This window comes from Spinacia oleracea, chromosome 3 (assembly GCF_020520425.1).
Source record: "Spinacia oleracea cultivar Varoflay chromosome 3, BTI_SOV_V1, whole genome shotgun sequence".
In the NCBI taxonomy this organism is placed as follows: domain Eukaryota; kingdom Viridiplantae; phylum Streptophyta; class Magnoliopsida; order Caryophyllales; family Amaranthaceae; genus Spinacia; species Spinacia oleracea.
Genome location: NC_079489.1, coordinates 143,613,342 through 143,625,878, shown reverse-complemented (window position 1 = coordinate 143,625,878; position 12,537 = coordinate 143,613,342). Strand labels below are relative to the sequence as shown.

Genomic DNA, 12,537 nt, shown 5'->3' with positions numbered 1-12,537 from the left:
GATTGCCTAAAGCTATAGGGCGATAATGTTTAGGATCGGCAGGAGCTTCTAGAAGCCTAAGTCTTTCCATGAGCCAAGTCTGCAAAAAACGGGTACGATTAGAAAAATAATAAGGCCTGGGATGCATTTTCAACGCCCGGGACCAGGCGCCAGAAATTCCGACGCCCAGCCCTGGGCGCTGAAAATCAGCTTCAGGCAGAGGCACACGAAAAGGAAAAAATAATTATATGCGCGCAAATAAACGATCAATTACCTGCAGCAATAGGGGGCTCCCCTTAAAATTTTCAGACTTGGCATCCTTCTTTAACTCATCCGCACCTAACAAGGTCTCAGCAACAATCAACGGCATGATAGAATAGCAACTCTCCATCTGACTGATCAGGGGAATCAACCTTATGTCGCCAAACTCACCATTGTTATTCGACAGTAAATAGTGGTTCAACAAGCAGAATACAAGTGCCCGGATATTCAATTTCTGTTCAGTCATATTTTTACTAGGCCTAAAGTGATGTTTTGCAAGTTTCGCCAAATTAACCTTATCACCCACAATGATCTCAGCAAGCATTTCATCATCTAGTCCTAGGAAAGCCCCTATAGTTGTTTTACCCTCTTCAACAGTGCCAGGGGTAGCAGGAGTAGCATTGGTAGGATAACCCAGGATTGCGGCAAATTCATCTGGCAAAGGACATACCTCATTGCCCCGAAAAACAAAAACATGGTGATCAGAATCCCAAAAGGTTAGGGCGGCATACAGAAAGTTATAATCAATGTTAATTTGTTGTAAGCCTAAAAATGCCTCTAAGTGGTATCCTTTCAACAAAACCTTTTCTGTGGGATTAAGGGCTCTAAGCCAGCGCCTAACAACTCGTTGGAGGGAGAAAGGAGGAATCGACATGGCACGAGTAAAAAAATAAAGCTAGAAAATTGTAGAGAGAAGAAGTTGGTAGTAGTGAAAAAGAAAAACGTACTTAAACCCCTATATATACACGAAATAATCCTAATCCCATTCGGAAACGCGTTGAGAAATCTCGAAAAATAAAAAAGGGTTGCTAAGGCAGCAATTTCAGCGCCCGAGGTTGGGCGCCGAAATATCTAACGCCTGACACGGGGCGTTGAAAATGCAGCCCAAGGCCCATATTGTCAGTCTTTATTCGTTTTTCCCTCTAATATGTTCTTTTCACTTTATAATGTTTTGGTTTTCATAAGTGATGAAGAGGATCCAGATATGGTACAAGTACCTCAAGTTATTAAGAGAAAGAAACATGTTCCTATTAAGTTACGATCACCCTTCTTAACTCAGTATTCACACCTGCTGATTTGGGAAGATGAGTTGGATTAAACAGAAAAGGACATGCAATGCTTACTGGATTATGCATTTGGAGAGGGAAGACCAACGTAAGTATTTTTATACTATTACAAGTATTTTAATGTAGATGTTCTTTTTGAACCGTTTAATGTTCTTATGACAATATTATTTTCATTCTTAAAACAGTCAGGTGTTGTACCTTGATGATTGGAATATAGTTACCAGAGTAGAGTTTCAAACCCTAGGTATATATTTAATCATTGAAAATTTAAATGTTATTTTAAATGTTGTTGGTGTTCTTTTTACTCATATTTTTGTTCTTTTTCTTTAAAACAGCTCCGGATGTCTAGGTGGTGAATAATGTTATTGACACTTTTGCAAGAATTCTGAATGATGATCCAGATCAAAGTGTCAAGATTAACTTGAAATTCTATTTCTCTACAATTCCTTTCGTAAGATTTAAGATCACGAAAAATTCATTTTTCATATTTCTTCAGTTATTTTTATTATATAAGATATATTTACAATTATCTTTTTTCTGTGTAGAATATGCTCTGCCAGAATGATCCGTATGGTGGATCACAGGATAGCCAAGCAACCGAGGAGAAACGGTTGGAAAATTTTATTGCAAGTGCAAGGCATGAGTATGTAACCGCTGGTGTTAAGTCTTTAAAGGGATTCCATCTGGTAAAATTATAAAATTGCTCTTTTGTTTCTTTATATATGTTCGTTTTCCTTTGTCTAATGTTCTTTTCTCTGCTTGTAGTTGTTCTTTCCGGTGTGGTCTGGTGAAAAAGAACATTTAAGAGATGAAAAAGAACGTAAAACAATTTCAATAGAACATGTTTAACTAAAAGTAAAAGAACATCTAGAACAACAACATAGAAAAAACGAACAAGGATAACCAAAAAGAACAAATTAGAGAAACAAAAGAACAAATTAAAATATGAAATAGAACACTGCACCTGATCAGAACATTGTTTTATGTTCTTTAATCCCTAAAAAGAACATTTTAGAGATGAAAAAGAACATAAAACAATTTCAATAAAACATGTTAAACTGAAAGTAAAAGAACATCTAGAACAACAGAGAACAAACTAACAAGGAAAACCAAAAAGAACAAATTTGGGAAACAAAAGAACAAATAAATATATGAAATAGAACACTTCACTTGATCAGTAGATTGTTTTATGTTCTTTCATCAATAAAAAGAACATTTTAGAGAACAAAAGAACATAAAAAAATTTCAAAACGAACATGTTAAACTGAGAGTAAAAGAACATCTAGAACAACAACAAAGAAAAAACGAACAAGGAAAAACCGAACAAGGAATAACTCCCTTTCTCTTTTTTTCATCAGGTAAAGAACATGTCTTTTCATTCCCTTTCTTGTTCTTCTGTATTCTCTTTGGTGGATTTTTAATCATTGTTGGAACAACTTCTTCAACAATCGGTTCCTCAACAATCGGTTCCTGCAAAACTGGTTCTGTTGAAGGTTCAAAAGCTTCAAGTAAAGTTTCATTATGCACGAAATTATTTGATGAATCATCAGCCCCTCCAACTCCACCAATGTACTACTTAACTTTAGTTGACATATCCAGCACACCCGTATCGATAATCTTCCTTGCAGTCGTAGTGTTGAGCTTCATTTATAACTTTAATGCAACTCTTTATGGTTTGCATCCTCCATACCGATGTAGAAACAACACTTACTTCATTATCTCTATCTTCTCCCTCCTCAACAATTGTATTCATAACCTCTTTTGTCCATCTCTTCATAATATATCGATTGGGAAGCCTTTCAACATGATGGACAATAAAATCTCGAAGGATATGAGAACAAAGAATGCCTATTTCTCCAAATGACTCGCAAGTACAATCAACAACCATGTGTAACTCATTAAATCTGACATTGTGTCTAATGAAATCCTTTGTAGGATGCCCAACAATATACTCAAAAACTAGATACTCAAAACGAATCCGTTCACTCCTCAAACCAACAACTTTGATGAATCGTTGCTCAAATATCAAATATATTGCAATAGTGTACACATCCCGGGCATGCAAACATAACATGTTATCCGAACATGCATAATACTTATTACCAGTAGAAGAATTATAATCTCCCGTGTTCTCCTTACTTCTCCACTCATCAATTACATCCAAAAAACACTTATAAAAATCACATAAACCGTTGGTTTTATGCAACCTCCTAGAAATAGAATGATTTGTAGTCTCACTCCTTTGAGAAGACAAAACACCCCCAAAAAACCACTCTTAATTTGTTATATGCAGGACACCATTTCTCCTTCAAACTATATAAACTTATTATCCATGAATGTTCAGCGCAATTGTAATCAGCCAAAAGACTACAAAAGAACAAATAAGGAGAACAAAAGAACAATCAGGGACACTAAACGAACACCCTGAGTAAAATAAAGAACAAATGAAGAGAACAAAAGAACAATAACATAAACATACAATGCAATAAAACTTGAAAAGAACAACAAATAAGATGTGAGGGAAAGGAAAGAACAAACATTCACAGTACAAGAAGTATAGACTCTATTAATCAAAGAAAAGAACATTAAAATACCAGATTAAAAGAACAAGTTTCAGCAAGCAAGAAAAAGAACAGTACACAACAATAGAAAGAACATGTTATGGAATGAAAAGAACAAAATAAAATTCTAGAAAAACTAATCAGTCAATTAGCAAAAATAATTATTACCTATTCGAATAATGCTCGAACTCAGCAACTGTGTCAGTATATTTCAAACATAATCAAACCGACGTTTGAATCCTTCTTTGGCCATAACACCTTTGATGTTTACAACAATATTTTCTCCAATGTGCCACGTACACAACCGATGCCTGAATTTTGGAAACACTTCCCTAAAAAAACATAAACCAAAAAAATATATAAATAAATAAACTAAACAGAAAGACAAAAGAAAAAGAACATAAAAAATTGTACAAAAATACAAAGAACAAAAATGTATGATGAACGAACATATAAACATCCTAAAAGAACATTACCCTATAGCCTTGTCCATGGAAGAACATTGATCAGTCATAATAGTCACAGTTTGCTTCCCTCCGATGGAAGTCAAAAAAGAATTAAAAATCCAGTCAAAACTACCTGCCTTCTCATTAAATATAAAACCAACTCCAAACATGATATTTTGGGTGTGAAGATTCATTCCAACAAAAGGCCCACAAATCATATCGTATTTAGGGAAATTCTCAATAGTAGCCCTAAACTTTTGTATATTTCATTTGGTAGCCAAAAAAATTTAGAAATCTCACACATAGCCTTGTGTTTTTTATTTTTCTAACATATGACATTAATGATGGATAAAATAAACTTCAAAGGCCATTAATGGCGGTGGAGATGTATTTTGATGGTGTATGACAGTGGGTTCGTCAACCGATCGCCATAATTCTTCGCCAAATACCATCTCGTTTCAGGTTGTCTTGCATTTAGTTTAATCTAATTTATACGAAAATAAAGTGATTTTTTAAGGAGTTTGGTAGTTTTGATGATAAAAGAATCTAGGAAGATAAAACATTTAATAATTAATTGGAATTTTTTGTTTGTTAAAGTTTACATTTGGGTTTGTTCAGAATTTTGCTGAACTATACGTTCTATGGAAGATGAGAGGCGTATTCAGAATACGGTTTTGGGTTGGATGACAAATTTTATAAATTCCAGTTTGACTTTGGCATTTACTTTTGATTAAAACTTATGGTGTATTCGAAGCAGATTTAGATGAAAATGTAAACTATGGTTAACACCGTTAACTACTTAACAAATTTTTTACTCAAAAATCATCAATTATGTCACTTGGTAGAAATATAAGAAACATAAGGCCATATGTGAGGTTTCTATTTTTTTTTGGCTACCATATGTAACGTGCAAAAGTTTAGGGCTACCAGTGGGAATTTCCCTCGTATTTATTAGTACGATAAGTTGTATCATGAATCAATAAATCACCAAACGCTTCATAATCAGACCGCATTCTTCCATCTCTCCAAAAAAAGTTCGTCAACTGACCATCTGGATTTTTAAACCCCTCATATGCACAAACAAAAAACCGTTGTCGAACTATTCTAGTACCACTTCTATACTCCTTTTTACCCTTCCTAGTACCAAAACCATTCCGAAATGCATGACTTTTGTATAACTCGTACATCTCATCATCATCCTTAACTACACTTCCCTCTAACGAAACTGGTTCTTCAAAATCTGCATGACGATAAAAAAAGAACACAAAGAACGTCAGAAGTAAGATAAAGGAACAAACACTAGAAGTAAAAGAACATTGTAACAAACAAGTAAAAGTGCAATTCATGTACCTTGGCCAACAACCACATAGGATTCTGGATCCTCATTAGCATTTTGTTCTGGATTATTAAGCGCATTATTTAAAATATTTGGAAATTAATAAAATAAAAAAAAATAATCAGAAAAAGAACTCAATCAAAAGAACACATTAAAACTTAAAAGAACAATTTGTGCAGATTTAAAAAGAACAACTAATGTAGACTCATAAAACTTAAAACAACAATCCGTGCAGATTTAAAAGAACAACCAATGAAGACTCAAAAGAACAGTAGCTATTAAAAAGAACAATGCATCAAGAGTAAACGAACCGTCCATGTAGACTTAAAAGAACACTAGGCATTGAAAGAACACTAGGCATTAAAAGAACACAAGGCATTAAAAGAACAATCATGAAGAGTTAAAAGAACAATCAGTGTAGATTTGATGAGATGGTGTTCTTTTTATTTTATTTAAATGTATTTTAAATAATAAAAAGAACAACCTATTACGACTAAAATAACAAACAATGTAGATTTAAAAGACAAACCTAAAACTGTTAGCACACAGTAAAAGAACACTTATTAAAAATTCAATATGTTCTTTTCATACAAATATTTGTACGTTAAATACATTCACTTGTTCTTTCTGAAAAGTCAAATATAATAAAAAGGAACGTGTCAATACGTATTCTAAACATGTTCTTTTGAAACCGACATACGTTCTTCTGAAATGATTAAATATTCTTTTCTGCAAACGAACATAACCAAACGTATATTCCTTAAATATACTAGTTATTACACAATCAATTTCACCCATAAATGACATAAAATGCAAAATCAACGAAAAAAACAATTTGTAACCTTCATTATCACTACTACAAAAGGCGTTATTTCTCGATGCTACGAGGTCGACGCTGTGGATTAGCGCTGACCAGAAATTTAATACTCCGTGTTGTTTCGACGCGGTTCCCTGTCGTATCTATCTTTCGTCGACATAGAGCGTCGAGAAACCACGTGATCCTCACATGACCTGAAATAATTTTTATCTTAGGCGGTATCCCAGCCCGCGTGCCCAATTACTTACACAGAAGTTCATTTCAGCCTAAACCCTAGACTCGATCTTCTCCCTTACACATTCCAGAAACCGCAAAACCCAATCAAATTGTGTTTTATGATTGATTTTTTTTGTTGATTTCCTTCTTATTCTGGTATGAGTGGTTTCTCTTTGGTGCATGAACATTCCATTGATTTCTCACTTCCTCCAGATTTATTTTCGTCACTCCCATCTCCAGATCTACTCATGGATTCACAAGTTCGACCACCAAATTTGTTATCAGTTACAGGTTGTTGTTTTTCGCCCCCTCTCTTGCTCTCTTGTTCACTTACCTTCTTTTCGCCCTTTTTTCCATTGAATTTACAGTTTAAAAATTATTTTAGTTTTCCCCCTTTTTTTCAGGATTCGTGGGACTTAGATCTCGGTTCTAACCTCCCGTTCAACGTTCAACATGATTTCGGAGATTCCCAATTCTCTCACAGGTCAGGTCAGTTCACAATTACAACCCCAATATTTATTTGTTCTCTTCCTTTTGTTGGTGAAGCAATCTAGGTATAATTTCACTTTCTTGCTATAAAATTTGAATCCAGTTTTTTTTTATTGTGATAATTCGAGAACTGCAATGGTGGTTTATTGATCCATGTGAATAAATCTGGAATTTGAGGTTTTTAATCAACATTAAAATATAAATTTGAGCTTGTATAATTTATTTTTTACAATAGTCCAACGGCTCCAACCCCTTCTTTATCATTGCAGTATTTTCCACTACAAGATTTTTTATTATTATTATATGCCAAGGACTTCTTGATTCAGAATTTTAGAATACATGTTAGAACTTTTTTTTACTTGTATCATTGTATGTGATTTTAGATGCAGCCATGAGGCATTTAGTATTTTCGTTTGAACTTCCTTCTATTGAATGGTTTGGAAACAGAAAGCTAGTTGAAGTTATATCATGTTTGTGTTCTAAACTGTTATTCTATGCTGTTGGCTCATGGGGTTTGCTGACCATTTTAGGCACAATGAAAGCTTCACTAATATTTTCATTTCTAAAGTATCAAGCATCAGGAAAATAACTTGTTTTCTATGAATTACTAGTATACAATTCAATGCCTCCCGAATCTACTACCATGTAGTATTCGTTGATTCGTTCTGTTCAACAGAAAGAACAAAATTTGGGTTGTACATATCTAATCCTATGTACTCTTCCTTAGGAATGAGACTCGTGACATCCATTGTGTAAGATAGCCTGACTGGCCAACTTTAAACTCTATTTCAATTGTGGTGATGCAAAGAAATGGTAGACGATGAACATTGCTCAGATGAAAACAGTTAAGAAGATAAGTTGGTGTTTGGTTATCAAATGTTATTTTATTGAAAAAGTAGATGTGATAGAAGATAGTGGAGTATTTTTGAATGTGAGAGAGTGTGGGCCTTGACTTTAATAATTGTGGGATCTTTCCTAAAATAGAAGTGTAATAACTAATATTGGACGGATGGAGTAATTATTATTGTGGGAACTGGGAGGAAAGAGCATTCTATAATTTTCGCCAAGTATGGTGTAGCGAATTTTCTTCATTTTATGTTATTCTAGCTATTTATTTACTTGTTTTTATATCATAGCATGAAGCAATTTAGTGAAGACACTTAGAGGTGTGGTTATCTATATTACTTCCTATTTGAAGATGTCTGGTTTGTTCTGACCTCTACTGACATATGTAAGGGTTTGTGTGGTGCTATATGGGGTTAAATCGTCAGTCTAAATCTGGTGTTTGAAAACTAGGATTAAAGTATTGTTATACCCTTCACGCTGACCTAAATCCATACTTTGCACCTTTGGCTTTGCTTGCTAAACCGAAGCTTTGTATTAAAATGTCTTTCCTTTGTGTTCTGTTTTTAAAGATTTTCGAGGGAGATTGCAACTTCCTTGCTCCTGTAATGGAATCAACAGATTTTGAATTGTACGCGGTGGCAATTAGTACAGGTACTTGCATATTTACTATGGAGTATTCCTCATCATCTGATTTGACAGATCGAATTATATTTAATTACATCAGACATTCCAGGTTTATTGAAGGCTAAGTATAGTCTACTGGGTAATTTATTGGTGTGATTTTTTTTTCCAGGTAATGATCTGGGGTATGGTACATAAAAAATCTATGAAACACAAATAGGTGTGTCACTCTTCCCATTAATTCTTACATTCTCTTTATCAAGTAGGTTCAACTATATTGTTGTTTTCTTAAAAGTGATTTAATCTTCTAACTTATTGCAACATGTTTTTGGGTTTGCTTGCCTGTTCTAGCATACAAAACTAGGAGAACTTGTGAATTAACTGCCTCTTCTTGCTGAAACCAGGTACTTAAGAGTTTTACAATATACTTTAACAGGAAAAGCTGATGCACTTGTATAACGTATAATTGCATGAACTTGACTTTCTTTGTCACATTTTGTTCTCATATCTGCTACTTTTGGTGACGTCCTTAGTTCGTTACTGCTCTTGATGTTTTATTTGTGAACTATCATTTGAATTTGACGAGGAAAATTAAGCATATGATGGCATTTAATTTTCTTATAGTTAGTCTTTCATTGGATTTAATACTCATTCTGGACCGCATTGTTTTACTTCAGGCGTAAAACATGGAGACAACAAGTTTTGTTTGTCTATCCACTTCAAAAGTGTATCAGATAGAGACACTACTACAATTTCCGTAGTTTCTCGACGCTATCGCCTCGACGCTGTACAAATTCGATGAGGCTTACTTTAATCTCGCGAAGTTTCACGACACTGTTTTTAGTCGAACTATTGTCTCGATGACAAATAGCATCGAGAATTAACCACGTGTGCAGCATGTGTCCTTAATTCTAAAATTCTATCGCTAACCCCAGTCTTCCAGTTTTAATTTTGTGAAACAAGAAACCGCCGACACCAAAACCCTAAAAAAGAAAAAGAAAAACGAACACCTCTCGTTGATCAGTTGCTCGATCTAAGTCTGGTACTTTCAAAATTCTCATGGTACCTTCAACCCTCCATTGAAGTCGAAATTTTTATGGTATATTCAAACCCTCCATTGAAATCGAAATTCTCACAGTACCCTCTGAATTGCGGAAGATTACAAGCTTTCTCACTTTCACCAGGTATGTTCTATGTTCTTTTTCCATCGATTTTTAATGTTTCTGTTTGGTTATGGAGAATCCGTTGATAATTGATATATTGTTGTTTTTTATGGATGATAATGATTCTGATTGAAATTTCGAAAAAAAGAACCGAAAGAAGTTATAATTTGATGGTAACTATAGGGTTAGGTGGCCGGGTTTGAATCTAATATTGAGGCTGAATAAGGGATTCTTGTTACCAGTTGAGTTTCTGACTTGCTTATTTTCGATTACTATGGGTTTAATTTCGTGTTATATGTTGGATTATTATAAGTTTTAAGGTAAATTTGGGATTTTTTGGTAAATTTGTTTTGATTGGAAATCGTTGCTGTGATTTTATGGTATTTTTGCTTAGAATTATGATTAATTTAGCAAGGGTTTTTTAGCTTACCTTAGAATACTGAAGAAACTTACTGAATTTCTTGGTGTGTCTTAGTAATATGACTTATAATATCTCCAGGTGTGCCTTAAGAAGTATTATTGTGGAAATTCTAGTTTTTTGGGGGTCTTTAATAAGCAACAACTGACTGAACTGTATTAGTCATTAATGTATGTAACACAAAGCTGGACTTTACGAAATTGAACTTGACTGAACTTTGTGAAATAGAACAATGCAGAGTTAGGGGTTGATGGGTTTGAAGGCAGGGGTTGCAGGGCTGATGGGTCAGATATGGGCTGCAGGATCAAGTTCAAATTTAGATTGTAACGTCAGGTTCAGGTTTGGGCTGCAGGGTCAGGTTCAAGCTACCTGAAGACACGAAAACACTACCTACATTGGTCTGGGAATGTGGATTAACTTTAAGTGGCAGAGGCTGTGAACACTCTTAATATTTCCCATTAGTGCTTGTGCCTGAACTATCTAGCTAGTGTTCCTTCTTGTTCGTAGTTCTTTACCTTTGGTTATTCTGTAGTCTACCTGTATTTTTTCTTAGGATAATAATTTTCTTGCTCATATAAATTAGGTTTTATTTGTTTTAAGTAACTAATAATTACTACTAGGAGTTGATTAGTATAAAGAAATCAAAACTGAAAATCTGCATTGTATCTTTATCTGGTGCATTCACTCTATAATCCTAGAATAGTCTTTGATTTGAGATGTTAATTATACCGGTTATTTACTAATTGAATATCGCCATTGGGCACCAAATTGAAGGAAAAAACGAACAGAAGAATCTAGTGAAGAGAAAACTGCTTGTGTCAGAGAGAAGACTTGTAGGCTTGTGTTCGGAAAATACCAAGCTTTCTTAAATAGGATCACCCATCAACATCAGAAGTTCACTCAATTTACTATCAAAAGGCAAAGCTACAGAAATGGTATTTCTGCAACAATTTTAACTAGAACAACAGGTATGCACTTGTTGTTCTAACACTCTATCTAGAGCAGTTTTGCTATAAATTCACTCTAAGAGTAGTTGTTCATGATTTTCATTGTTATTAACACAAATAGGACACACAGATCAGTGTCTGCAACACCAATAGCTTCTAATCTATCTCTGTTTTGTAGTGTACATTGACTGCAAGCACAGATTGAATTTGTGATTCGGCACAAACATTCTATTCCAACCTCCGGGGGATTTTCTGCCGGTAACCACTTAACATATCATTAGTCTTTTAACTTCAAGCTTTTAGGTTTTTACAGTTCAAGATTTTAGGCGAACCCTCCGGTATTATTTAAACCCTTTCACATGTACTTAGAATTTTCTACTGCTTTCTATGTCTGATTATGTGAAGTTTGTGATCGATGGACTAACTATAATTCTAATTTATTTTACACCGCGAGAGAAACTATTCCTTACCATTATTAATTTTTTTTGAAGGTCCGTGATGCGTTTGGAGATTATGGTGGTTGAAGAAAGGAATCAAGGGATGATGTATAGTTCCTTCAACAAGGGATGATGCCTTTCTTTTGAAGATGACATTTTAGAATAATAGGTCAATTGGAATTGTAATATATATTGAAGACGTTATGCGTTTGTGTTTTGGTATACTAGCTAAATAGTTTGGATCATATGTAAACTTTGATGATATGTTTATGACGTATTATTATATAAATTAATATAAGTATATCTTTAAGTTATCGACGTCTCGTCATTTCAATTTTGCTAGCTATAACATAGTTGTGTATGATTTTAAGTTTAAGATTGTATTTGCTTCGTTAAAAAATATATATTAAAACGAAATTGAAAACTAAAATCTCGACGCTCGTAATCGTCATAAACGATTTCCCGCAAAATGTTAAACTTAACCCGCAAAAATATTTAGGACGCCGGAAAGCGTCGAGAAAATACATTACTACGACAAACATCGTCGACAATCTCGACGCAGGGACGCGTCAAAATCCAATTTTAGACAACAAAACCCGTCGAGATTATCGACGGAAATAAGCGTCGAGAAATTCTCTACGGCCAAATTCTCGACGCTGCTAAAGAGCGTCGAAAAAATATTTCTCGACGGTCAGCGTCGTCGAAAATGTGGCTAAAAAGCGTCGAAAAACAACGCGTTTTGTAGTAGTGTATCAACAATCTCCAAAATCAACGAAGAATGAGATTCAATATTAGATTAATCAAAGTAATTACAATCACCAAAAACATAAAAAGTACGATTATTACGAAATCGAAATCATAAAATCAAAAAAAAATTGCAAATCGTTATTACAAATTGAAAAAATACCTCCATAAGTCTGATTTTCAGCTGAA

At 34.1% G+C, this 12,537-nt stretch overlaps 1 protein-coding gene and 1 long non-coding RNA gene across 4 annotated transcripts in view; both read left to right on the top strand.

Moving 5' to 3' along the window:
• Window positions 1–2,156, top strand: part of LOC130470140 (protein FAR1-RELATED SEQUENCE 5-like) — a 93,131-nt gene extending 90,975 nt beyond the window's left edge. Inside the window, exons 4-6 of the mRNA XM_056839746.1 lie at window positions 1,657–1,758; window positions 1,853–1,993; window positions 2,073–2,156. Coding sequence (XP_056695724.1) covers window positions 1,657–1,758; window positions 1,853–1,993; window positions 2,073–2,156 — 327 coding nt within the window. The remainder of the gene's footprint in view (window positions 1–1,656; window positions 1,759–1,852; window positions 1,994–2,072) is intronic.
• A 6,105-nt stretch (window positions 2,157–8,261) lies between these two features.
• Window positions 8,262–11,912, top strand: LOC110791782 (uncharacterized). Of its 3 annotated transcripts, none has more exons than XR_008930021.1 (7): window positions 8,262–8,669; window positions 8,812–8,859; window positions 8,991–9,043; window positions 9,317–9,823; window positions 10,449–11,188; window positions 11,346–11,425; window positions 11,659–11,912. It is a non-coding gene; the product is annotated as an uncharacterized lncRNA (long non-coding RNA). The 3 variants fall into 3 exon arrangements; XR_008930020.1 differs by having other exon boundaries at window positions 8,274–8,669; window positions 10,995–11,188; XR_002534196.2 differs by lacking the exon at window positions 8,991–9,043 and having other exon boundaries at window positions 8,277–8,669; window positions 10,995–11,188.
• Window positions 11,913–12,537: the final 625 nt, after the last annotated feature.